Source organism: Dermochelys coriacea, chromosome 1, assembly GCF_009764565.3.
Source record: "Dermochelys coriacea isolate rDerCor1 chromosome 1, rDerCor1.pri.v4, whole genome shotgun sequence".
Taxonomy (NCBI): Eukaryota; Metazoa; Chordata; order Testudines; family Dermochelyidae; genus Dermochelys; species Dermochelys coriacea.
Genome location: NC_050068.2, coordinates 261,933,357 through 261,960,962, shown reverse-complemented (window position 1 = coordinate 261,960,962; position 27,606 = coordinate 261,933,357). Strand labels below are relative to the sequence as shown.

At 45.8% G+C, this 27,606-nt stretch overlaps 1 protein-coding gene across 13 annotated transcripts in view; it reads right to left on the bottom strand.

Moving 5' to 3' along the window:
• MEI1 (meiotic double-stranded break formation protein 1) overlaps positions 1 to 27,606 on the bottom strand; it is a 66,010-nt gene that overhangs the window by 24,531 nt on the left and 13,873 nt on the right. For 10 of the 13 annotated variants that reach the window (XR_006273724.1, XR_006273723.1, XR_006273725.1 and 7 more), the window contains exons 6-22: positions 26,575 to 26,778; positions 24,711 to 24,841; positions 24,052 to 24,166; positions 22,700 to 22,816; positions 21,752 to 21,851; positions 18,619 to 18,753; positions 18,087 to 18,201; positions 16,142 to 16,233; positions 14,802 to 14,943; positions 13,236 to 13,347; positions 12,499 to 12,559; positions 10,132 to 10,229; positions 9,146 to 9,320; positions 8,895 to 9,042; positions 8,089 to 8,373; positions 4,243 to 4,408; positions 2,280 to 2,384 (exon numbers count right to left, since the gene is read on the bottom strand). Coding sequence is in view for 10 of the 13 variants with exons in the window: in XM_043490725.1 (XP_043346660.1) it covers positions 2,280 to 2,384; positions 4,243 to 4,408; positions 8,089 to 8,373; positions 8,895 to 9,042; positions 9,146 to 9,320; positions 10,132 to 10,229; positions 12,499 to 12,559; positions 13,236 to 13,347; positions 14,802 to 14,943; positions 16,142 to 16,233; positions 18,087 to 18,201; positions 18,619 to 18,753; positions 21,752 to 21,851; positions 22,700 to 22,816; positions 24,052 to 24,166; positions 24,711 to 24,841; positions 26,575 to 26,778 (2,301 nt within the window). In the remaining 3 variants the exon portion in view is untranslated. The remainder of the gene's footprint in view (positions 1 to 2,279; positions 2,385 to 4,242; positions 4,409 to 8,088; positions 8,374 to 8,894; positions 9,043 to 9,145; positions 9,321 to 10,131; positions 10,230 to 12,498; positions 12,560 to 13,235; positions 13,348 to 14,801; positions 14,944 to 16,141; positions 16,234 to 18,086; positions 18,202 to 18,618; positions 18,754 to 21,751; positions 21,852 to 22,699; positions 22,817 to 24,051; positions 24,167 to 24,710; positions 24,842 to 26,574; positions 26,779 to 27,606) is intronic. The other 3 variants (XM_043490698.1, XM_043490721.1, XM_043490730.1) reach the window with 2 other exon arrangements.

The following is a 27,606-nucleotide window of genomic DNA, read 5'->3' as shown; positions in this document are numbered from 1 at the left end:
AACATAACAAAAAGACAGTCCCCTACTCAGAAAAGATGACAGTCTAAAAGGAGATGCTTTTGAAGTGAGCTGTAGCTCACGAAAGCTTATGCTCTAATAAATTTGTTAGTCTCTAAGGTGCCACAAGTACTCCTTTTCTTTTAGTGAGCTCAGTGGTTCCCAAACTGAGGTTCATGAACCCCTGGGATTCACAAAATGTTACAGGAGGTTCTCGGGAAAAAATTCCCTAATGGCAGACAGAGCTGTCTATAGGGACCTCGGGCAGCCCGAGGCCAGTAGCCTGGAGCCTTGTGCACTTCCAAGAGCTAATCAGATCAAAGCAAGCATATCTATCACACCAAGGAGATTTAAACTTCAAGACTCCTTATACGAAATAGAAAGGGAGGTGGATATTTTTTGCTATTTTTAAAATTAAATAGGCTGCTAGTGTTGTTTTTAAATTATTATGAAGAACAAGTTTGAGCTTTGTTGTAACGTGCATTGTTTGCCTGGACTGCTCAAGACCTGAATGCTTGTGTAGGAGGAACTCTTGAGTTGGCTTCTTAAATACCTTCATGCTGTTTCACATCTGATACTCCTTGATGAAACATAGGAGCCAGAGGCGCCAGTACACGGGAGGCGACGAGGGTCACGTGTCGCCCCCGCGTCAGCACGCCCCCCCCAGTGGGTCCCTCCCCTTTTTCCCCAGCAGCCCCCAAAGGCCTCCCCACTTTTCCGGCGGTGCCTCCCCAGGCCCTGGGGTGCACATTGGCTTCACCCACGCACCGTTTTTTATTACTGGCACTTCTGATAGGAGCCTTGTCTTATAACAGGCTTAATCAAAAGTGATACAAGCTACAAAAGTGAGATCTTGGAGGAGTGTTGCTGTTTTCATCATGTGATAAAAATATTGTAATGATAAATAATAATTAATAGTGTGTAATAAGCATCTCATAAAAACAAATTTTATATTTCCAAGATCACTGCTTTTATAATTTATGCTGAGGTAAGGGAGAAAATCCTTGGAAATATTAATTTTTAGGAGGGGGTTCACAATACTTGACATTTTAGTGAAAGGGGTTCACAGGTTGTTAAAGTTTAGGAACCACTGAATTAGCTGCTACCTGAGAATCTGTGGAATAGTCACAAGGAAAGTAGTGGAAGCACCAAAGTGTGGATCTTTCAATGGAATAGCATCCCCGCACCCCACCCCAGGCGGCGCTGTTCTATTGAAAGGATAGCACCTGAAGAACATTGTAAAGAATATCCCTGCATTGGCCATGGTGGGAAATAGGAGAGGAGGGAGCAGATGATCTAGTAACCTCTTTTCCACATCTAATGTCTATGATAACTGAGAAGCTTGCATGACATGACCATCTGCTGTCCCCATATGCACAGAAAGGTGAAAGGGTACGTTCCAGCAGCCCAAAGCACATCTTTGAGGCTGCCATGAAAAGGCCCATCTGATTTCATTTTCCTACACGCAGCTTCCCCTTCTCTGCCTTGTCTGCAGAGGGAGAACTGGAATAAACTGAGAAAGGAGGAGGGAGATTTTCTGCTCCTGAGGAATGGAGACAGATACAGAAGTACACAGATGGGGTTCAGAAGAGAAAGAGAGATGTGACATAACTACATGGGCAAAAAGGAGCATCAGAGGTTCAAAATCTTGTCTGAAGGAGTTTGGAGTAATTTTCATCTGCCTAAAGCCCTGGCTATTGCATTTCCCTCCAGCTACATGTGAAAGCTAAGCACAATACCCTGCCTCATTCTCTGGTACCTTTGGCTGCTGGAGGCTAGAAGTATCCTCCACTGCTATGTTGGAAACCCAGTTCAAACCTCATTCCCAGGACTATGAGTAAGGCAGAGACCATCTGGTCAGCCACTGGTGCGGGACACCTGCAGGCAATGCACTGCGCATCAGCAACCCACTCTAGCCACCTAAGGAGCACCAGTGATAGACTCCATTCTCATCCAGTCCAGTCCAATCCCACCCAAAGGGAAAAAACTGTGGCCTTGATGTGAGGTCTCAGGCAACAAAGGTGCTTTAAAGGCAGGAAGCAGAGGAAACACTCTCACAGCTTGAGCCTCATTTATTGTACAGATGCTTTATACCACACTCTGGTGGTGGAAAGGGACCTTTAAGTGACTGTAAGATGTAACTTACTGCCAGGGCAGTGTAATGGGACCTGAGCTCCAATAAGAACCAGGCCCTTGGTCTCAGTACAGAACTGCTGGGTTAGAGCACCCTGGGGAATGCAGAATAACATCCCAACAGGAAAACAATGGATGCAGAGACTCACCATGGTGAAGCAGCTTGAAGTCTGTGCTGTCCAGCTCTCTCTCAGCCTCATTCCTCAGCTGCACCAGGAAGAGAAGGTTCAGCAACAGAGGCAGGTTCTTGCTAGCTAAGAAAGGATATGAAGAGTTGGTCAATGCACGCCATCCTCCTGCTGTCTGACAGGTACTGCACATTTTGGAGCTGGGGGAAGGAGGGGTTGTAAATTTACTTTCACAATCTTTGCCATCCCAAACCCTTTGTTCACTCTAGATCAGGGCTGAGCTTCCTTCCCTTCAACACTGGGTCCCACCAACACTGTTCTAGATTAGCTAGAGAAGAGCAAAAAGGATGGGATATGGGGTAATACTTCCTCTGCCAGGAGGCCAGAGCCCCTTCAGCACAGAACTTGGGTTTCACTTTCTTAGTGAGCCATTTAAGAGACTCTCTCCCCTACATTTTTACAAAAGGGTCCAAAACCCTCTGAGAAGCTGGAAAGCATTTCTTTCCATTTTGATGCTTTTTGTCCCAAACATTTATCCATCTTAGGTAATTATGTGGCACCTCACACTCAAATGTATTAATCCTCACAATGCCCCTGGGATGTAAGGGAGCATTAGTATCCCCATTTTGCAGATGAGAAACTGAGGCACGTGGTGACTGAACAACTTATACAGGGTCACAAAGGATGGCTGCAGCAGAGAATTGAAGCTTTGTCTCCAGAGCTTCGGTCCTCAATCTTAACCACAAAGCCATCTTTCCTCCCCTGCCTCTACCTGAGCTTCTGTCTGACAGGCAGCACACAGGTGAATAGTTACATATGTGTGTGTGTGTTTGTAAATGTGTCTGAGTGATATATGCAGGATGAATTACCATAGCCTTAGAAAAACTTTTCCAAATGCTGCTCAGGGGGTTTTCCTTTTGGGAGGGTTTAACTGTTTTTTAAAATCCACTTGGGGTTCAGAGAACTTGAGCCCAAAGCCCTATGGTTATTTATACAAGTTTTCCAGATACACTGTCCCTTCCCTGACCTGCCACAGACCTTGTCAAAGGGGCCACCTCCAGTGGGAGGCAAGAATTCAAGTCTCCGAGGCTCATTCGGTCGTTGGCTTCCCAGATGAGACTATGAATAACTGAGCCACAGCTAGCATAAACCGCAACACAAGCAGGTGCCTGTGATGTTAGGAATACAGGAACTGCAATGGTAGATCAGACCTCAGATCTATCTTGCTTAGTACTCTGTCTCTGACAGTGGTCAGCACCAAATGCTTCAGAGGAAGGTGCAAGAACCCTGACAGTAGGCAGAGGTGGGATAATCTGCACCCATGTTGTTACCTATGCACTAGGAACTGTACTGAGCTCCACAAACTCATGCTGCATAAGGAGCTGAACAGAAAAGAGACAGGAATGACTTTCAGTGACTAGCTACCTGAGGGTGTGTCTACATGGGACATATACTGGCAGAACTCTACAGCTCTAGTTATACTGATGTAACTTTCTGTGGGCACATTCTTGTACCCCAGAATCAGAATGCCTTTTTAAAATTTATTTCAGACAGTTTTCAAAGTGACATAAGCAAACCAGAAAAGGCTCTTGGATTCTGGAATAAAAGTGTGTCCACATGGGGAGTTATATCAGTGTAACTATAGTGGTACAGTACTGCCGCTAAATTTCCCCATGTAGACAAGCCCCATCATTAGGGTCTGGTCTACATTTAAATCTCATGCCAGCAGAGCTATGTCAGGTAGGGGTGTGATTTTTTTGACTAGCATAGCTATGCCAGTACAAACCCTAATGTATATGCTGTGTATTTCGGGAAATTGGTATAACCCATATCTCCACTTGCAGGGTTTCCTATGTAGGCAAGGCCTAGATTAGAACCAGTAACTCAGAAATCAAAGGCTTTTTATCCTAGATTTAGCCCCTTGAGCTATCCAGTCCTTTCACAAATTTTAGCATGTGTGTCCCTAATTACACGTGGGATTCACCTCGTAAAGTGGTGGAGCTGCTCTCCACTAGAAGCTGCTGCAGGATCTGTAGAAACTGACTCCGAAGGAGGTCACAAACAACAACATCCTCGTTTCTTTTCAGGAACATACTCAAGGTCATCAAAATCTTGTGAGCCACTTCTGTGGTGCTCAGGCAGACCAGGTCCTGAAAGGGAAGAAGTGCAGACATTACCTTTCTGTCTTCATTAAGCAGAAGTCATTGTTGTTCACTATCATTATGCTACATTGGTTCCTTGGGAGACACCCTAGTGACATGGCTGTTCAAACTAAGTATGGCCGTTAAGCAGAGTGTATTGTATAACATAGGTAGGCTCCCCTCTTTGATAACCAAACACCTTCTGTAAGTGGGCTGTTAGAATTAAAATATTGATATGTGGCTATCAAGTGCATAGGCATAGAAAGTAATACAAGCTGAAGGCCAAGAATTTTAAAAACAAGTGCCTGAAGATAGGCACCCAAATCAGTGGACTGAGTTTCAAGAGTGTTGAGCAGCCCGCCACTCTCATGGGGAACTACTGCTTTGAAAAATCAGGCCACTTATGATAAGTGCCTAAATATGGATTTATGAGCCTAACTTTAGGTACTTTGTTTTAAAGTTCTTGACCTAGAAGCCTAGCACATATAGAAGCAACATAATGAATAAAAGTGATCAACTGTGTGATACATAAACCAAATATTCCTAGAATCACTGAAATTAGAAATGGAAACGACTTGTATAGATCACCTAGTCCATCCCCGCCCCCAGCATTGTCCTTCCTGGAGTCTCATAGCTCAATTCCCACTAGCTCTGGCCAAGATTCAGCACAGCACTTAAGCACGTGCTTTACTTTATGCATGTGCTTCAGTATTTGCTGAACAGGAAAGGACTTAAGTACATGCTTAAAGTTAAGCTCATTTTTAAGTGCTTTGGTGAATTGGGACCTAAGAAGACTGGGGTAGAAAATACTGAGAATATTATAATGCCATCCTATAAATCAGCAGTATTCCCTCACCTGGAATAACAGACTGAGCTCTGGCTGCGGCATCTCAAAAAAGTATAGCCAAAACAGAAAGGATTCAGAGAGAGGCCACAAAAATACTCTGAAGGATAGAGAGATTTCCATATGAAGAGAGACTGAAAAAAGGGGGGCTGTTCAGAGAGGAGTACGAGGAGACACAATGGAAGTACAAATGTAATGAATGCAGAGAAGGTAAATTGAGCACTCCTATTTACCCTAGTTTGTAATACAAGAACAGGGGGACATTCAGTAAAGCAGAAAGACAACATATTTAAGAGTGATAAAAGGAAATCCTTCATACAATTATGTATAATTGCCCTGTAGAACTCACTGCAACGAGATATAAAGATTTGAATTCTATTAAGCAAGGATTAGATATCTATATAGATAATGAGAACATCCACAGTTACATTAACAAGATAAAATATTTCCAAGAGATAGAAACCCTTAGGCTTACATGCATGAGCTGACCACTTATTTCCCAGGGTTAGGAAAAAAACTTCCCTTATGAGCAAGTTTTTTCATAATCATCCATTATGGGGTTTCTTGCATCTTCCTGTGAGATAAAGGATACTGAACACCACAAGAAATAGACCAGTGGTCTGACCCAAAAAGTCCTTTGTTCTTAACACAATACAACACCGTTCCTACGAGCTACTGCTTATATTTAGTCTTGAATTCATTCCAGGGTGGCCTTCATCTGTGCAGGTCAGGAATATAATCTAAAATTGGCAGAATGTCTTCACTGTATATGTTAATTTTTTTCTTTTTTTACTCAGGAGCTAACGGTCCCAAATGAAGCCACGCACCATCTGTCTTATCTAATCCAGAGTTTTAATAAGAACAGCTAAGCAAATAAAACATTTTGGGAAGGATATTCATTTTTGTCTTCCTGTGACAAGTCTTTCCATTGTACTAGAGTTTTAACTTGCCCTAACAGATGGTGGTTATTTTTCTCATAAATTTAGTTTATAACTGATGGTATATTTATACCAAGACACTGGACTGTTTGATTAGCTCATCTAAATTCAAACTGATCATGCTGTACCCCTGCAGAGAGGTGAATTGCCAATATCTGTGATTTACTGTTGTTTACTTTAAAGCCTGAAACAGAGCTAAATTAATTTCTTTCTGTAGGAGTGCATGGCAAAGAGAAAATGGGAACATAATATCATTCACAAATGATGCAATTTGTTTTTCTTTTACCTGTTTATACCTGTAATATTTAACCTGATTTTAGTTTGCTGAATGAAGGGTTTCAAAATTATTGTGAAAGACAATGGGGTAGATAAGTCATCCTGGGGCATCCCTCCTTTTAATTCACATTGATTTGTCAGCTCATCATTCACTTTCACTGATTCTCTGGAAATATCAATTGCCTGAATACTGTTTCGTATTCTGGAACCTAATCCCAAATGGTGAAGGATTTCTCTAAGAAATGTCCATTCTGTCTGTTGGCCCTTTCAGGAACTAGAGAGAAAAAAATACTTTGCAACCTCTTAGACCAGGCCAGATGTACCAACACCCCAAGCCCTGTGTATGCTGCCTTGTATGTGTCTATTCATAATAAAACCTACCTTGTTTCTTAATTATTTTGGGAGGCTTTTTATCCAAGAGCATGCTATTACTTTATCTAAAAGCTTAACAGTTTTAGTAATGAAATAGGTCTCTATTCTGAAGAATATATAGTATCCTTATCAGGTTTGGGAAGAAATAACAACACAATTGTTATGTTTCCCTTACAGATTCAGGCCATACAGATTTGCCTGAAGAGATGTTAAAAATATTTGCTTTGTGAAAAGCTAACTTATCTTAGTCTTATCAAAGAACTCTCCTTTACAGCCACCAAGGGCTTGATACTTTCATAATGACATTGTGTCACTGACTTCAATGGAGCTACACTGATTTACATTAGCTGAGGATCTGGCTCATTATTCCAACTGCTGGGAGAACCTTGCCTCGTTGATCCCAAAGGCTTCTGATTTCAGTTTTTGTAAGAGCAGCACAGGGTGCTATTTACAGTCCTGGGAATCCTGGGAGCAGCACAAAGAAACACCTCCCAGTTAATAAATAGACTCCCTCAGTTCTAGTCTTTACATGCCATTTTGGAAGCTCTTTATTCCTCCCTTTCTTTCCTATCCTATTCTATCCTTATCCTATCACAGTCCCCACATTAACAGAGCAATTTCTTGCAAAGCTACCACAGAAGAGATTACCAGCTATATGCAAGGAGCTCACAGTACATGTGAATTTTTTTGTACCGTGTATAAACAAGTGCCAGTTAAGCAGCACCTTTCTGATGGGCTTCACTACCTATCTGGGTTGCCGAAGGCCCTCCAGGCAGGTTGCCCAGGTACAGCCAAAGGCCCACAATCCCATTTTCCATGTCAGGTATGCATGTCCGGTTTGTGACCAGAGCTTAATTTGTGCCAGGGCACAGCCCTGAACCCTCTCCTGTCAGTGGCGGGCTGTGACATTTACAGTAAAGCATGTAATTCCACACTGGCACGCAAGGCATGGCCTTGCACGTATGGTGTGTGCAGAAGGCACTCTGTGCGGAGGATACCATGTTGTTCTGCAAAATGGCCTCCTCCATGCAGCATGACCTTGCCTGAATGGTGCCATTTTGTTCTAGGAACAGTATTATCATTATTGCTTGAGCCCCAGCACCTCTTTCTTTACAAATCAGACACTGTCTCTGACTGCATATGCACATGTGAGACTGCTCGCTTAGGCCCAGATTCAAAAAAGCACTTATCCATGTGCTTAAGTGCTCTCCTGAATAGGGGGCCACAGATGGCAAACTGTCCTTGTGAAAGTCACATACCAGCAAAATGAGTAAAACACTGGAATTGTCCTTCAGGATGTGAAGCAAAGTGGTAAAGCTGTTTGGATAATCAGGCAAGCCAAAGGAGAGCCCAGAGACAGCATCTTCAGTCTCAATCTGACTGTAGTCTTCCCAGGAAAACCAGAGCTGGAGGAACCGGTGACCGAATCTGCCCATAAGCTCAGAGTAATGCAGGAAAAATTTAAGCAGAAGAGGATGATGAATGTAGACCAAGCTCAGATCTGATGTATTCTCCAGGACCCTCCTTATGGCACACAGTGGACTCTGACAAGAGTGGAGAGACAAAGAGAGAGATATAACCATTAGATGAAGCTGATGTAATGAGACCCCATTGTGAGAAGTGCAATTATGTGCCCTGTTTATGCAGTCTATCAATATCAATTAAATACAGTCTTGTGAAAGCCTTTGAATCACAAAGTCTAAAAAACTCTTGTAAACTCTGTTCAGTGCTCTAAACCAGCAAAAGCCAAATGGAAGCATTAGAAAGCCTACTGCAGAGGCTGCTGATGCTCTCAGGAGACTGAAGCTATGGAATTTATAACAGCATTCATGTGCACTCCCAGGACTACCCATCATGCAAATACCTTCCCAAATGTACACAACTTTATTCAATACAATCTGTATCCCGAAGTGTTTGTCACAGTTAAATAACCTGAGAGTATACATGGTGTGAGCTCCCCCAGTCTATTCACTGACCATCACACACAGTCACTTTCCTGGGGTGGAGGGGATAAGGTAAAAAACTTAAAGAAGCTCTGAGTGGTGGTGATGAAATCAGCTTTTACCAAGTCTAAGGCTTCGCCTTTGTCTTGACAGACTGCCAGAAGGTAAAGAACGGCTCTGAAGACATAAGGAGGGGGACAGTCTCCCTGGTCCTGCACTGACAGAAGGAAATTTCTTATGGCTGAAAATAATTCTGCCTCTGGAACAAACCTGCAAACGAGGATGGGGAGGGGGAACAGTAATGATGACAGGCTGAACCCTCTGGTATCTGTGTACAGTGCTGCCCCCTCCTCAATCACACCACTTGGCTCACCTGTCTTCCAGGGCATAGGCACAGTACAAGAGGAGCAGGAGGCAATATTGGTGGCTACGAAGAGCTTCATCTAAACAGAAGGGATCTGGGGTTTCTGACAGGAGGGTGAGGCTTTCAGGCACGCTGCAGTTTAACTGGGGCAGACTCCTCTGCAGGAGATCAGACAGCTCTCGCTCTAAAAACGAAACCAGCAAGAGAAGGGCAGGAAGGACTTAGGAATACCAGAGCAAAGGCAGAGAGGTCTGGAGCGAGGGGTGCATAGTTCCCCAACCCAAAGTCAGGAATATAAAATCAGGGAGAGATCTGGCTGAGAAATACTGAAGTCCTTCATTTATCCCCAGAGCAGCTATAGCACAAGCGACAGCAAAGCATGATTCTCTGGTGCAGATCCACTGTACATGCCTCAACACTAACTAGTGAGACCAAATCTAAAGATGAAAAGGGAGTTCTACTTTCACAGCCCATTCCGTCCTTGGCTCTCTGCTGAGGCCATCAACAGAGATACTAATTAGTGCCAACTGTGTGGTTTTTGTGGTGTAGAAATCTGCACCCACCCAGAACTGGAGTGAGAGACCGACACACTCATTTCACTTAGGGCTTGAAATTATCAGTGCAACTAAATTGGAAAAAAGCACTCTGATTCCAGGAGAATGGGATCCCCACTGAGAGTTATATCAATAAAACTATCACAGTATCTCTAATATCCTGGCACTGACATGGCTACAACTACATGCACATCATCGTATAATTATACCAGCAGTATTGTGCCAGTAAATTTCGCGTGCAGTCCAGCCCCAGAGATTGCTGAAACAGGGATGGATTTTTAAATGGCTCAAGGCTTGGTTTTGAGTATGGAGTAACTATGTTTAGAAAAGCCCCATTCGCCTCCCTGTCAGACAAGCTAAACCAGCTGAAAAACCTTTAAATCAGGGGCAGACTGGGTCCACCCAAACTGAACCAGATTAAATTGTCTCCATCAAACTTGCCCTCCTGGGAAGAGTCCTCCATCTTCTCTGCAGCTGAATGAAGGCTGAGGCACATGCTGTAGAGGAAGCTAGAACAGGCTTGATTCAAAGCAGGGTTACTTGAAGGGAGAACAAAAAGATATTATGAAAATGGAGATCTAGGCTGATGCATCCTCTCCAGGCTCAGGATTCCTTGTGCTTATTTGACAGGAGAGCATCAGCCTAAGGACAACAACTAACTGCACACAACATCTCCTCTGTCAAGACATGACACCCAGAGCTTGGGGCTCCAGGAGACACAGGGGCACCTCACACATTTTGGGATGAATAGCAAACTGCAGTGAAGAGCTATCAGAGCAGTGGCATTCCAGGGGTTAACACTGAAGAGTGGCAAAAAAATTACCTAAAAGGGTGAGAATAACACAATCCAGGCACTTCCCTCCCTGGCTGTGAGGACTTCTCACGAAGACCCCTATAGAACAGGACCATCACAGAGCCCAGTGTCTCATGGGCCGCCTGCCCGTTTATTCCCAGTCACAGACCACCTCCCTGCCCAATAGCAATCACAAACTATCCCCGTTTTAACTATCACACCTGCTCACGTGGACAAGTGATACTAGGATCATAGCAGATGTATTTTTAGCTACTCTTGTAATGAGATGTAGCAGCTGGATACAAGGAGAGCCAATACCATGCAACTAGCCTGCTTGCTGCAGACTATTAGCAAGTGCTCCATAAGTAGAACCCTACAAATCTGCGATATCTGCTTTATATCCATAGATATCAGTGGACCAGGCTTGCAGATTGGATACGGATACAAATTTTGTATCCGTGCAGGCATAGACGACTCGTGCCTCCGGATACTGGGGGAGAGGGCACAATCTAAAGGGGAGGACACATGACTGCCCCACATGTCTCCTCTGTCCAGCGACTGCCTGCACCCAGCCCGGGGCCGCCATGCTCTCCCCGCCCCACTAGCAGGGGAGACAGATAGGAGGCTCTGTCCTTCTTCCACTCTATTTCCCCTCAACTTTCAACCGCTCTCCCTGACAGCTGGGCCTGGGCGGGGAGCAGAAGGGAGCCACTTCTCATGCTGGCTGAAGTTGGCCACTCTGAGTTGCCAACTCTGTGCAGCGCAGCAGCTGCCTGAGAGAGAATCTGGCTGGGGTGGCGGCCAGGCCTGCCCCATCCCTCTGCTCCCCATCCAAGCCAGCTGCTGGGGGCAGGGGCTGAGTGAGCCAGAGTCTCTCCTCCTCCCCAGCAAGTTTCCAGCTCACTCGGCCCCTGTCCCTGGCATAGGCCACCGTCTGAGGCAGGATACTTGCTGACAACCATCTTGCTGGAACAAGGGCTGTTTGACTTCAGTCATATTTGCCTGGCTTTGTAACCATGTGAGACTCACTGGAAGATCACAGATTCCTCCTGTGTGTGCTTGCATGTTTCTCACCACAAAGGCATAGGCGCTGACTCCATGGGTGCTCTGGGGCTGGAGCACCCATGGAAAAAAAAAAGCGGGTGCTCAGCACCCACCAACCACAGCTGTTGGGCTGGCCCTGCTGATTAGCTGTTCAGTGACTGGCAGGAGGTGCAGAGGGAGCGGGGAGGACAGTCACCCAAGCCAGGCTCTCTCTCAGGCAGCTGCTGTGCTGCCAGAGCTGCGACCTGGAGCTGCTTGGGTGAAAAGTCGTTGATCCCGCCCCTTCCGCTCCCCACCTCGGCCTAGTTGCTAGGGACAGGGGCTAAGTGTGCCAGGGGGCAAATGCAGTGAGAGTAGGGAGCCCCTCTCCTTCCCCACTGCCCGGCAGGCCCAGAGAAATATGGGAGGAAGGGGGCAATTGACCCCACACATCCCCCTATGTGTCGCCTATGCACGCAGGGCTCTATCCATAAGCTTCCAAGCTCTGCTTGAAATGACCCAGCATAATGTATTTTGTTTAGCGTTCTTCCCCTCCCCGTCCTGTCTAATCAGTGCACCAGTATTTCTACAGATGATATGTTCTGTTCCTGGAATGCCAGAGCTCCAGTGAGATGGAATCTGCTGTAACTTCTCCTCTCCATGGCATCCAGTGTCATCACTCCATCACAGCAGCACCATTCTACTGAATCTGCATAGCATGTTCCTTACTGGGTATCTTTTAAACCAGTTCTGGAGAAGTTTGGAGTTCACTTTGCCACTATATGATCAGTTTCCCATCCCACCTCCATCCACCTCATTTTTCCTTTTCAATTACTATTTAGGTCTTTCAACAGATGAAGGAAAATGGTGCTGGCCTAACTGAACAGAGGGTATTTCAGATATATTCACATTTAACTCTACTGCAAGAATAGGATATTTCCTCTTTTCTCAAATGGAAACTCTTGGTTTGGTTTCAATATAGAGGACAGTACCTTTGTCCAGTGCAGAATTTGGCCTTTAGTTCCAATGCCAGTCGAATGAAAGAAGAGGACGCTAGAGAGAAGGCAGAGTAGGAGGGAAGATAAACATATCATGAGAGCACAGAATGCAGGACCCCATGTCACAAACAACCATCCATGGCTTTTCAAAGCAACAACGGGCAAACAACACAGGTCACCCCAGACAGAATGCAACTGCCAGGCTCATTCTCTTTTAGGTTCCATGGGCAAATTATTTTTCCAGATTTTGGAGAGAAGAGTGTATCTGTGATTCACTGGGTCTACAGGCCCATGGGAAAGAAGAGTTAAGCACTGCCCAGTGTACTAGCTCAGGGTGAGAGTGAATTCCTCTTCATCTCTGACCGAGAAGGCAGTAAAGAAGACAGGAAATATAGAGGAAATAAAACACTTTGTCTGATCTCCTGACTCCAAAAGTAGCCAATTCTGGAGGCTTCAGAGGAAAAGTACAAAGCTCCCATAATGGACCTAACTGAAGTGCTATGCTATTGGGTAAACTCCTTCCAGCACCCAGCAGATCTTGTTTTTAATCCAGGGTTTTATCCTAGTTAACATAAGTGCAGATGCTAGTCTTACTCAAATAAATGGCTCTATGTGAAATCTTGCTAAGCTCTTTTCTTCAATCATATCCAGCAGCAGCAAGTTCCCCAGGTTAATCAGGTTATTCACTGTGTAAAAAAGCACAGTGAATACAATGTCAGAATTCTGCATACCCAGCTTCCTAGAGAATTTCTCATGCATGCTCGGCACAACAGCGAACAGAGTGCTGAGGGCAGATATGAAAACCTCCATCAGACCTGGGCTGAAAGTCCTTTCTGAGTGCTTCTGTGGGGAGAGGAAATGGTCAGCAAGCAAATGCCGTATCCCTTTGTGCACAGGCACTGACTTTCATTTTTCCAGATGGGTGCTCCACTCCTGCTCCGCCCTGCGGCACCATCCCCACTCTGCCTCTTCTCCAGTGCCCCACCCTTGCCCTACCTCTTCCCCTAAGGCCCCACCCTCACTCCGCCTCTTTCCACCCACACTCCATCCCCTCCTCCGAGCACCTCCTGCCAGTCACTGAACAGCTAATCAGCAGGGCCAGCCCAACAGCTGTGGTTGGTGGGTGCTGAGCACCCGCTTTTTTTTTCCATGGGTGCTCCAGTCCCAGAGCACCCATGGAGTCAGTACCTATGCCTTTGTGGTGAGAAACATGCAAGCACACACAGGAGGAATCTGTGATCTTCCAGTGAGTCTCACATGGTTACAAAGCCAGGCAAATGTGACTGAAGCCAAAAAGCCCTTGTTCCAGCAAGATGGCTGACAGCAAGTATCCTGCCTCAGACGGTGGCCTATGCCAGGTGTTTCAGAGGCAGATTTAACAACTTCCCTCTCTGAATAATTGTTCCTAACTGTGCAAGACTCTACACCAAGGAGAAAAATTCTTCCTGTTTGCAGTTGTTAATCAGCTAATGCCCTGAAGCATAAGACTGATATTGTCATTTTTACTCTACACAGTAAATGGTATTCCTCTAAGTAAATGGTATTTCTGTTCAGATACTGAGGGCTCAATTCTCCAAAGCACTTAAGCATGTGCTTTGATATCAATGGGAGTTAAGCACGTGCTTAAGCGCTTTGCTGAATAGAGATGGACATAAGCACTTAAGTGCTTTGCTCATTATGGCCCTAAGTCTGTAAGGGGTGTAGTGATAGATTTGTAAGAAACAAAGTACAAAGCTATGTGCACCTGCTCCTTCTTTTACCTTTATTCTTTGCTTTTTGGAGCTATGCGCTTCAATAATGCCCTGTGCTTGCAAGTTCCACAGGTTAATCAATATGCTGCATAAGCCTATATGAAAAGGAACTTGCAAGTTCTGTTGCTTGCCAGGCTAGTGGCAGGCCTTGAGAGAGGAGAAGAGGGAGAGTGGTTCATACATACATCACCTCCAGCAGTGGCAAAACCTGTCATTTATTATATAATTTGCGTGGGATGCTATTTCAGAGACTTCATGGTCTGGAGACATTTGCTGTCTTCTCTATGGAGTGCAGGCAGGGTTTTGAGTTCGTACACCCTCCCTCTAGACTTCTCTCTTCCGTTTCCCATAAGCCAAATAATTTGAGGATTGCTCAGCGTGAGACAGAATATGCCACAACTACACTTGTATGAGCTTGATGCACTGGTCCATCCCTAATTCTCCTCTTTCCCACACAAATTCTTCTCAACAATCTCCCATAAGCATCTCTACTGCTTGGGTGCCCCTTATGCCTGAGGGACAGCATGGGTTCTGAACTAACCCTACCAGGACTATGGGGATACAAAGGCTGTCGCAAATCCTCAGCAGAAACTCAGAGTAGCTGCTCAGAGTATTCTCGCTCTCCGAGCCAGGCGCAGTGAAAACGTTCTCCTGAGCCAAGGGGTCGCTTTGACATTCCACAGCTAACCTAGAAACATACACATGGACATCAGAGAACGCACTCTCCTGCTCTCTGCAGAACCTACAGTGTGTTACACCTCTAGAACCTGGTGGACCCCAGAGCACATCACACGCTGTATGTACAGGGATGAGTCAATGAAATGAGCTGTCTCGAGTGAAACCTGACAGCCATTTTGAGCCAGTGACACTACACAATAGTATCACAGGAGGGGAAAGAATTAAATGAAATTCCTGCTGCAGGGCAAGGAGACAATATTGTTTGGTTAAATGTACTTAGCCAGTTTGGAATTTGACCTGAACGCCAGGACTAACACCTCAAATCTTATAAAAATGCCATAGGGTATTTAATGATCATGAATGGCCATGAACCCAGTTTTGCATCTCATCCACAAGACAGTATTATATAAGCACAGAACCCCCTAACACTGTACCAAGGCATTGTTTCAGCACCTACTAAAACGAGGGGACTGGAAATGGAATACAGTCTTCCACTAGTTCAAGTTTAGCCACCAAATTTGGTTAGTGACCAGAAGTTGTTATTTTCTAATAGCTGTTCAGGGAATGAGCTGGTGGGTCTCAGGCAAGTTTCTAATGGGACAGGTTTGTGTCATAAAACCATCAAAACCAGTACTGGGTCCCCCTTCTTTTGGAATCTCAGTGAAGCCACCAAGGATTAAATAGGCCACAGGAGATTCTTCTCTCACTCTTAGAAGTGAGTCCCTCCACATCTGGGTAGAATCATCATGAGGGGGACTATACTCTGCAACTTCCTGCAGTTTACGTGTTATGTGGCTTAAACAGACAACTTAAATCTCCAGTTTCAAGAGCACCACATTTACCAATACATTTAATTTAAAAATATCATCTCTAGCCTCTGGCCAGCAGGTCCAGCAGCTGGATCGCAGACGCATGGGGAGAACTCCACTGACTGGATACATCCACTCTAGTGGCTTGAAGGGCACAGAGAATGATTCCTCTAAGTAGTTCAGTCTGCTCTAGCATCTGGCTAACAGCTGGCAGACTCACCAAAGAGCAGCTCTTCCAAAAGTTTTGCTGATAGACCATATACTGTACTTTCACCTCATGCTGAAGAGAGACTGTAAGGAATGTTAGCCGGGCACAGGGTGTGTGTGTGGGAGGGGGAAACTCGCTCACCAATAGACTAGACAGAGCCAGAACCAACAGAAATCCCCTTATCTCCTCACCTACAAGCATTTCTGAAGCCTTCCACAGTGCTGAGCAGGAACTGCCCCTGTCGCAAAACCGCTTTGTTCTGAGTGCTGTGCCCCAGGTGACTCTGAGAGATTGAGGAGAGAAGATCACCCCGTTAAAGGACAGAAGCAGGGACATGTCCTCAAGAGCTTGTGTTTATATGTGAAACAAATTAACGTTCTCCCCCCAAACCATCTAACCAACCAGGGGTGGGGTAGGGGAAAAAACCTGTCTCGAAACTCATTTCATCCACAGATGGGTTCCTTTCTGTTCAATATTATTACCCATCTGCACTTCCCTCATCAAGATTAGAGACGGAACAGGTCTATTAGATAATATCTTGCCCATTGCACAATGCAATATATTGCCAAGGGTTTGTCTGATCCAGTTTTAAATGGCTCAGATAATGAGGCTTCCACCATTGCTCTGGGCAGACTATTCAGCTTTAATTTTCTCTTAATTCAGTTTCATCTCATTACTTCTTGGACAACCCTGAACAATTCCTCTTCCTCCTCAGTTTTTACATCATTCAAGTTGCTTGTAGATTGTTATATCCCTCCTTAGACCCCAATCCTGCAGCTGACTGAATGGGCAGACTCCCACAGAGTCCCATGACTTCAATGTGGCTTCAAGGGACCACAGGAGTCTTCCTGCATCTTCTCAATTGTAGGACCAGGCTGTTAGTCATTTGGTGAGCAAGGACATACATGGCTCTTTTAATCTTTCTTCATACGTCAAACCCACCAGCTCCTTAATCATCTGACAGGTTTCAGAGTAGCAGCTGTGTTAGTCTGTATTCGCAAAAAGAAAAGGAGGACTTGTGGCACCTTAGAGACTAACAAATTTATTTGAGCATAAGCTTTCGTGAGCTACTTCTCTGAATTCCCTCCGAATGGACAACATTTAAGAACAGTTACAGATTGATGCCTGAGCAGTCTGAGAACTGCATGTCCATGAGCCCCTTTCCCATCTGATGCCGAAACAACTTCCACCTTATAATAAGCATTTTCTGCTTTCCCTGAGTCAAAAGAAGTCAGCACCTAGTTTCTTTTCCACAGCCCAGTTCCCCCTCTATTAGAGATTCACTAGTGCTAATGGAGCTCATAGCTCATGAAAAGCAAATAGACTGACATCTAAGGTCTAACCAAGCAGCATGAAACAACTTCATAGTCCCCCATCAGATAAGACAAAAACAACAGATGCTACATTACTCAGACCATGCACAATTCTTTTAGAGAAAATTCAGCACCTACCTGCACAACCCTACGTTTCAGCCAAGTGCTCCTTCCATTACAAACACACCTGTGACATAAACCCATGTGCATATAGATCTAAAACAGGGGTTCTTAACCTTCGTGCTCGTGTTCAGCCACCTGAAATTGCTCCTCCTCCTCAAATACACCTCTGGATCTTTGCCCAATTCCCCTTCACGAGAAGAGGACCAGATTTGCAATCCAAATGATTGCTGGTAGCTCTCTTGGTGAGAGGGGGGTCACAGCCCAAGGAATGTGACCCCCTGAGTTTAAGGCAGAGTGAAGATCATCACCGGTAATAAACATGAAAGAGGAAGCACGCTGTGAAGGAGCCTGAAGGTGGGGAGCTTGAACTCTCTTGGAGCTGAGGACACCACATGGAGGGAGCAAACTCAGCCCTGAGGGAAGGAATGCCTTGCACCACTTCTTAGCAAACCTCCCCACATTTCCATTGATCTGGCAGAAGCAAGAATGGCCTCCAAAGGGACCCATACCCAGCCTTCCTCAACTAGAGAGGAACTGAGGCCTTTCCAGAGAAGGAGGAATAAAGAGAAACTGTAGGGATCCCTAACGGCTACCCACCACCCATGGAAAAAGGGGAAGTATGAGTTTATGCGGCATCTATATACAAAAGCCATCATCCGCCACCCCTGTTGAGGAACAGCAGTGGTCCTCCTTGACTTACTGCAGACCTCCTGTTAATGGGTGGCAGTGAGAGGTCAGCGCACCGCTTCAGCATAGTCTCAATCAGTCTCTGCAACTCTACATACTGCACTGGGGGACAGCTCAAGTGGTCCTTCCTGTGGAGACGGGGAGAAAGAAGGACAGCAGCTGGGAGTTGGAAGAAACCTCTGAAATTTCCCCATTAGAGACAGAACTCCCTAAAAAGAAAAGGAGTACTTGTGGCACCTTAGAGACTAACAAATTTATTTGAGCATAAGCTTTCGTGAGCTACAGCTCACTTCCTAGAAGGTCACATGTCGTGGCAAGGTCAGCATGAAGAAAGACTTGATTGACAACAGCACACCTTCACCAACTCTTGGCACAGCCACATTATACAGAATCAAAGCCTTCAGCCTGTAACTGGGCTGAAGGCAACTATGATGGATTTGGACAGACAGGAGTAGATCTGAAGAGGCCAATATGGATAAGACAAATGTGTCACATCCAAAATACATCTCTCCTGAAAGAAGCCTATCAGACCCCTTCCTGCTTACCTCATAATAGCTGCCACCGCTTTCACAGCCTCTGCTGCTACCTCCAGCACCGGACATTTTACTGCCTCCACAAGAACACCAATGGCATCTTTACACATGGCTAGATTTGTGAATAACTTGATTTCCACTGGCTGCCTGAGAAGGGGAAACAAGGAGCAAATGAGTAAAGCTTTGTGACAACCCCTGCTTGAAAAGAGAGTATCAAAAAATAAGACCATCTCGGTGTTTATTCCCCAAAAGACGCTAAGTCTTGCAGCTTCAGGCCATGCTACCAGATGTCACACAGCAAAGTCCTAGCATTGTACTGAGATAGTGACTCTCCATGGATTTCATGTAGTCTCCAGGCAAAACATTCATGCTGTCTATGAGTCTGTTATGGCTGGATCCCAGCACCACTCATGACAGGCAAATTAGTTCCCGGGCGATGCTCTGGAACTGCTCCCTATGAAGCCAGTCAGGACTTTGGTGAAATCTCCTTTCTGTGAGCAGACTGTCTTCAGAGCAAGAAGCTCACATGGCTTCCATGTTCCTGGGTCTGACCTTGGAGCATTCAGCATCTTCTGCCCCTCCGTGCGCTTCCCACAGCGAGTCCACTCAGGCAGGATCCTGGGGAAGCCAGAGAGTCCTGCACCCCAACTTTGCAGTCATATGTGACTCTTAGCCAGCCAGTAAAACAGAGGTTTATTAGATGACAGAACACAGTCTAAAACAGAGCTTGTAGGTACAGAGAACAGGACCCCTCAGCCGGGTCCATTTTGGGGGGCAGTGAGCCAGACAACAACAACTGTACTTCACTCCACATCCCCAGCCAGCCCAAACTGACTCACTCTCCAGCAGTCTCCCCCAGCCTTCGCCCCCCCCCCGGCTCCTCCTCCAGCCTTTGTCTCTTTCCAGGGCCAGGAGTTCACCTGATCTTTTTGTTCTCCAACACCTTCAGTAGGCACTTTTTCAGAGGAGAGGGGCCCGGGCCATCAGTTGCCAGGAGACAGGGGGTCAGCCATTCTCTGTGCGGCCCCTCTAGGGCTCTGCAACAATCACACACCCTTATCCCACTACCTAGATACTTAAGAACTGCATAGGAGAAACTGAGGCACCCACACAGTATTCAGAGAAAACATCAAGAACATTCCCACTTCGTCACATCAAATAAATGTCAGAAGATTTGGAGAAAAACCTAAGTGTGTGATTGGATCAACAAACACTGGTCTGAAAACTTCAGGACAAACAGCCTCCCTACAAGAGAAAGAACTCACCTCCCTAGGACTTCACACCATGCTCAACACTCTGGCACCTGAATGTCTACCTGAACAAAGACATTTCTAAATACAGAAACAAATACCCTGCTTCCAGAGAGGCTGGAAATGCCATGAAAGGAGCTTCTCTTGCAGTATTGTGGGACTTCTAATGCCGAATGGGGCCAGGAAGCATGGATGATGCCATGAACTTGAAAAGTAATCTTTTAAATAAGAGCACCACATTGACCAATATATTTAATTTAAAAATATCACTGGATCACAGAGGCAGGGAGAACTGCACTGACTGGATACATCCCCTTTTTAAGTCTCAGAAAAGGTTCTAGTTCTTGAAAAATGATAGCTTTGGTGACTTGACCTTCTCATTGCAGAACACATTAGAACCTTCAGTGCCACAGCGTTCAGCCCTCAGGGGCCTTTACCAATGGGGAAAGGCCAGGAGTAAGCATGACTGGGTGCAGTAGCAGTATTTGGTCACTCAGTGAAGAAAGGATTAATTCCAGCTCAGCACCCCATCCCTACCCCATGCACGGGTGCTTCAGGCAAGAGCTGAAAGAAGAGCTGGAACAGCTGCTTGGGAGACAGGGTGAGGAGAATGCTGTTGGGAAGGATGGTCTCCATGCATCAAACCCCACCTTCTTCTACTTACTTTCTTATTTTGTTAATTAACTTTACTTTCTTGTTTGAAACACGAATCCTTGAGAAATGCTTCCCTACTGGGGGCACAAACATCACTGCAGTAGGGCACTTTATGATGTAATCTTGTATTGGAGGAAAGGTCTAAATGCAGCATCTCTGTTTGGGTCCCAAACTCTGCCCACTGCTCCTCCTGTGCTGACACTCCTGCAAGTCACCTGACCCTTTCAAAAAGTGAATGGATTCCTAAGGGATGGATTCCTGTATTCAGCCACCCCTTTGGCCAGTGACTGTGGTGGTGTGGGGGAGAGGAGGTGTTACTGCAATGCAGCAACCCTCAGTTAGAGAGCAAGCAGAAGGGGAAAAATTAGAGGATCATTGATGGGATCCCTTTCCCCAACACAAAATAGATCATGTGAAAGAAACACTGTACTTCAAAGCATAGCAAAGAACACATACTAAATATGCCATTAGCTTGGCAAGATACAGTATTATCCTCTCTTCCATTTGCAATGATTAATGCAGAAATGTGTACTTTGAGCAAGAGCTTTTCCCTTCCCATGTCCTGGTTTCTCTCCTTCTGACGGACCCTGCTCTGCCAGCACCATCCTGTGCCAATAGCATCACATTTTTTTTATTGCTACAGAAATGACTGTAATGCCATGCCACAGCAATCCAGCTTGGGGAACTGAGCAAAAACAAAAAAAAAAAAGGATGAGATACTGGGGTGATGGAAAGGCAAAGAAATAAAGGGGGGTGGGGTAAAAACAGACACTACATGAATTCTCCTATTTTGCAGAAAAGAAGAGTGATGGGAAACAAATTTGTATTTCAGCCTAGTGTTTCTTTTCTATGTAAAATTTAACCCAGGTGACAGGTGTTGGACTGAAAGCCCTGGAGGCTGTGTTCTCTGTTTAGCCATAGAGCAGCACAAGCTGTGCAGAGCTGCTCACATACACTGACCCAATCCCCTGGCTCCCCCTTCTCTTCCCCACCAATGTGCCTCTGTCCTACCCTGGAAATGTCCTTCCCAAGGCTGAGAGGACTGTTTACTCAGTTCTCTGCTGACACTGCCACGGGAGCTACTGAGGGGCAGTTGTTTTGGTAGGTGGTGCGTGAGATGTGGATGAGTCAGTTTTATCTGAAACTTGCTCTCGGGCCCTTCTTTGGTGAACAGGTGCTCTCCCTTGCCTTCGCAATGTCCTCCAATTCAGTGACGTGTGAGTGAGTAGGAGGTCCCTTACCGTTTCAGTATTTCAGTGAACAGCAAGAGTCCCTGCTTGTGCAGCTCCACATTATTCAGCTGCAGGATCCCTTTCAGGCTCCTCACCACAGACTCGATGCCTGCAGAGGGGCATGCATTCACGAGATGTCATCAGGGAGATTTTAACACACATGCCAAAAGGCCAAGAAGAGTTATGATGGGGGTGGGAGATGAGTTTTCAAAGGGGGACAGGGGTTGGAGGATCTGCTGACATTGGCAGGACATAGGCAATGGCAGCAAAAAGTTCCCCATTCACTGTGCTCTCTGCCAACATGCCTCAGCTTCCACTTGTAAAGGCCACATCTACATTTGAGCTGGAAGGTATGATTCCCAGCTCACGCAGACATACCTGCACTAGCTCTGCTTGAGCTAGCACCTAAAAACGGTAGAGTGGCTGTGGTGGCCCAGATGGCTGCTTGGGGTCGCTACCCCAAGTACAATCCCACTACTCCTCTGGGTTCACACTCAGCTGGCTACCCCAAGCCACCACCTGCGCCGGTGCAGACACGGTGCTATTTTTAGGTGCTGACTCAAGCAGAGCTAGGGTGAGTACATTTACACAAGCCAGGAATCATATTGCCAGCTCAAATATAGACACACCCTAATGGTGAATTCAGCTTCTGTCTTCCTATGTCCTTGGCCTCTTTCTGGAGACTGCCAACAAGACATCAGTTAATGTCAACAGTGCTGGTGGCTTCTGTAATGTGGACATATGCCCATCAGGAACTGGACTCAGGCACCATAAACCTATGTCATGGAAGTCTCCAGACAAGCATCATGTAGGAATAATTTTCAGTTACTACCAATTTGGGGCCTGACTGGGACCAGTGACTTTGCAGTAAAAGGCTCTGAAATTCCAACCCCATCTTCAGTGTCCATGTGATATTACTCTAGCAATTTTGCCAGGCTAGGAAAGACTGGGACCTACCATAGACTGTGTGACACTTGGAAAAGAAAAGCCGCTCCTCAGTTAGGAGCAACAGGCAGCAATAAACCGACCAGAGGAGAATTTCACTGGTGCAGGAGAGATGCTCAAACAGGAATTCTGCAAACAAACAAATAAAACCATTGTAGTAAAACAGCGTCTCCGCCATGCATGGCACAACGGCCCCTAGTATAAGGGAAAGGGGGCCAGGGAGAACGACAGGGGCTTTAACTGGGTGCAATGTCTTCTTTTTTCCACCCTATTGCCATACTAATTTAACAGTAACACTCAGTAATGGTCCCTAGGGAAGAGGAGACAACCACCCACCACCTCTGGCTGGTGTCCAGCAGCACTGACGAGTCCTGAAGGAAAAAGGGATTCCAGCTCTGCTCAGCCAAAGCAAGGATTACTGTGGAATAGGACTCTTAAAGGAGGTAGAGAGAACGCAGAGGAAAATTATGGTACATTATCCTCAGAATAAAGTGACTAAAAAGCAGCAGGGTCCTGAAGGCAGGTGGGCTGCTATCCTTCCAGTACAGAGCTAGCAAGCAGCTGAAATATGGCTATAGACTTTGATGTGATTTAAGGGATATAAAGCCAGCTTTGTCACAGCAGCTGTGACCCCTCCTCTCAAACTCTTACACATCCAAAGAAGGGGATGCACAAAACCAAAGTGATTAATTCCTCTGCGGACGGGAAATTAAAGTTTAACATCTCCCTGGGTTGGCATCCTGGGCCAAAGTCTGAGCTGAATAACATCCTGTGCAACCCCACTGAAGTCAAGGGGATGACATAGGGTTAATTCAGGACAGAAGTTGGCTTGTTTGGGTTCTGCAGTTATACTTCCATGGGCTGTGGTCTCATGAGAATGCATAATCTAAGCAGGGTTGGGCCTGGTCAATTCTTAGATGGGAGACTTCAAAGGAAAATTCAGATGCTGCAGGAAGTAATTAGTAATTTGGTAAAGGATGGTCTGTGCTCTGAATCACTACTGCACCAATGCCTCCTAGCCATGCATTTGGAAGTGCAGTTTTTACACCAATTACAGTTAATAAGTATCCTCCTTGGCACTTTTTGCAAGAGGAGTCTTAGACTTGATGACCTGCCCAAATTCCAACTCAGGACATTACATAAAACTCCCCCTACAATTTCAACTAGGAGCTTATTTTTCACTTCTCTTCCCAAAATACTGTTGGTGGCTTTTGTCGATGCAGAATGGCTGTTGTGACTACCCCAGAGGTGGATGCATTACATGGATTGAGGCTGATTACCTATGTGCCCAAACTGTACACCGGTAAGGTGCCCCCAGAGGGAAAGATACTGTAGAACTACAAGGTATTATTGTATTTCTTCACCTGGGACGTCTGCGTGAATGAAGGCAGGAGCATATCTGATGGGAGAATGCACAAGCACAGAAGTCATACACTGAACACTTGCCACCTGTAGCAGCTCGTCTCTGGACAGCAACAGCTGTGTGGAAACAAAAATGAAGAAAAAAATCAAAATCACAGACTTGATTAGGAAATAATTCCTAGAGGGAGCTTGAAAAAGACCAATTTAAAACAGGCAAAAAGAAATCTCTTTAAGCAACATATAATTCCCTAGGGTAACTTGCTATGGCAAGGTAATACCAAGGCAAGTAATTCAGCAAGATTAAGAAAAACATTAAAGAAGCCTATGACTAAGAATAGCTCTGCAATCACACTAGCCAGGCTAATGCTTACAAGAGCTATGTTGATCCTCATGCTTCAGAGTATAAGCTAAACATAGCTGGGATCAGGAAGAAATTCCACTCACTACCTGTGCACTATTCAACAACTGGTGCATCATGGGGGATTTCCACCTTCCTAGGCTGCATCTGACATTGATCAGTATGGGGGACATAATATGAGGCTACTTGAACCAGTGCAGCAAATAACTGCTCCTATTGATAACTCGCCTCACAGAAACAGATAATTTGATGGCCACTTGTACAAGGCATGTTGACAGATGTGGTAACCCCTGCAGCAATTACCTTTTTGAGCATGAGCGGCAGTGGGCTCTCTTCCTCTAGCAACTCAGCATTCTCGGAATCTGCCCCTCTTCTTGAATTGCTCATAATAACGGATACAAAATGGTCAGAATTCAGCAGCTCCTTTAGCAAACCTACAAAGGGAGAGAAAGAACAAGCAGCAAACTGGGAGTGGGAGGATTGGGAGCTTCACAACATTTTGCCCTGAAACATATCACTAACTCCTTACCCACTTCTGTATTCTTGACAAAACCCTTCTGCTTACATTCAGGACCTTCTCTGGGCATGCCCCCATGTATCTCCACCGTCCATCAATGCTTTACACCCCACCCCATCCCCAATTCTCCTCTTTGCCATTTCTGATTCTCTCATTCCCCATTCCCTCTTCTATAGGTGGATCCTTTAATTGCCATTGCACCAGCTCTCTGCAACAACCTGATCCACTCCTTCTGCCTTTCTGATTCCTCACCTCCAAACTCTTTTTAAAAAGCGCAGCCCAAAACCCACCACTTCTCTGCTGCTTGCAGCCAGGGACCCAACCACCAGTTTCTCCCCCAGATACTTACTAGTGCCAACCATTCACACCTCTCGCTATCCATTCTCCCGACCTGCTCTCACACCTTCCCATTTAATAATCCCATTTCTATAACTGCTGCAAGTTTAAAGATACTACCACAAGCAGCACATTATAAACATACAGTGTACGTCATAACATGCACTGATGCAAATCATAAACAAGAGATTTTGTAGGCGACACTCCAATGTAAGTTCAGAAGTGATGTAGCACGGCTGTTGGAGTGAACTTTTGAAAAGAGTCATCTGTTACAAATGGCTGACTGCTGGATGTGAAAAGCAAGCAGACTACTGTTCCCCTTCTACAGTAAAGAGAGAGATTGCTGTGTGGTGTGCATTTGAGCTGTGTGAGTGAAGCCAAAACCATCCTGTGTACTGCATGACATCGCTGCTCTATGCAAAGCAATGGTTCTGACTGCATCACCCAGAAGCGTAGAGAAAGCATAGGCACCGACTCCGTGGGTACTCCAGGGCTGAAGCACCCATGGAGAAAAAAATGCTGGATGCTAAGCACCCACTGGCAGCCCCCATAACAGCCCCCCTTCTTCTCCCAGCGCCTCCCGCCTGCCGGTGGGCCCCACTGATCAGTGCCTCCCCCTCCAATCCTGTGCCTCCCACCCAACGTGATCAGCTGTTTTGCAGCATGCAGGAGGATCTCAGCAGGAAGGGGGAGGAGTGAGGACGCGGTGCGCTCAGGGGAGCGGTGGAAAGAGGCAGGGCAGGGGTGAGCCAGGCGCGAGAAGAGGTGAGCATATTGGAAAGTCAGCGCTTGTGAGAGAAAGCCAATCTCCATTTTAGTTTTTCAGCCTCAACTAACAGACACTTCATATCTCCAAGTTGCATTTCTCAGAATCAATCCAGCTACTTTACAAAACCAATCTATCTGATTGTATGTAGAGGTTGGAATCAGTCACTTTAACCTTAGGGGATTACTTGATTTCCAGGAAGATGACATAGTTAAATTGGGATAGGTTAAGCCATGGTGCAAGCTGGAGGCCTTCAGAGACAGTTACAGCAGATACCACTGGGGTTCCAGCAACAAGGTGGGGCAGGGTGTGTTGCTTCCCTGGTTACCAGGAGGGTTTGGCAATGGGGCTAGGATGAACGATTGTTGTGCAGTAACAGAAGGGATCAGCAGCTGTGGACAAGTATGCTCACCACCTCCGAAACAGTCCAACCAGCTGAGAGTTTGCAAGTTCAGAGTTCTGAGGAACAATCCAGAATCCAGCACACATTAGGACTCCCAGACTAATAAAGACAACCCTCCACCTTTTGTTTCTCTGAGGTGTCTTACCCATGCAGTTAACCTGCAGTTCCTTTGTCTGTGCATTCCTTAGGGTAGCCAGGAAGAGGTCACACAGCTTCTCTGTGAAGTGCACTGACAGCCTTTCTGAACTGATGGGGGAAGAATACAGCTTGCCGTAAAGATAGCAGACAGTAGCCTTTATACCCTCGTTGGGGTACATCAAGCCTGCCAGCAGGTGTTCCATTAAGTTACCTAGAGTGGTGAACGACAATGACCGCTGTTGAGAGAAAACACTGGTAACAGACATTTCTAAGTCATCCAGCAGAGGCACATTCCCTGCAAAAGCCTCCACAAACACTTTACAGACCTATCCATGAAGGCTAGGAAAAGAGGTCGAGGTTAGGTTGAGATTAGCTAAGGCATGTTAATTGATCTTTCCCTATTTCCCTAATCAAGCTTTATATTTAGAGATGTGGGGCCACCTATTGTGATTCTCTGAGGAGTGAGTGATGCTGTAACAATTGTCCAGAGGGGGTCACAGTTAAACTACATAACAATACATGCTCCCCAACTCCTCTACTCAGGGGCTGAGCATGCTCACACCAACACTCCTACCTTGGGGAAGGGAGACCTGGGGAAGTGCAACCACATGCATGTCTCCCAAGAGGCAAACAGATCTCCAAATTCCAGTCCACTAAGACTGGTCTTCAACAGGCTGAACTGGCAGGAGAGGTAGAGCAGTCTTGCGGCTAAGCACTGGACAGAGACTCAAGAGATCGGGATCCAGTGTCTAGTTCTGCCACAGATTCGCTTTGTGACCTTGGGAAAAAGGTCTGATTGTATCAGAGGGGCAGCTGTGTTAGTCTGTATCCACAAAAACAACGAGGAGTCCGGTGGCACCTTAAAGATTAACAGATTTATTTGGGCATAAGCTTTCATGGGTAAAAAACCTCACTTCTTCAGATGCATGGAGTGAAAATTACAGAAACAGGCATATATATACTGGCACATGGAGAGAAGGGAATTACCTTACAAGTGAAGAACCAGTGTTGACAAGGCAGATGTGCAAGGCTAAAATTG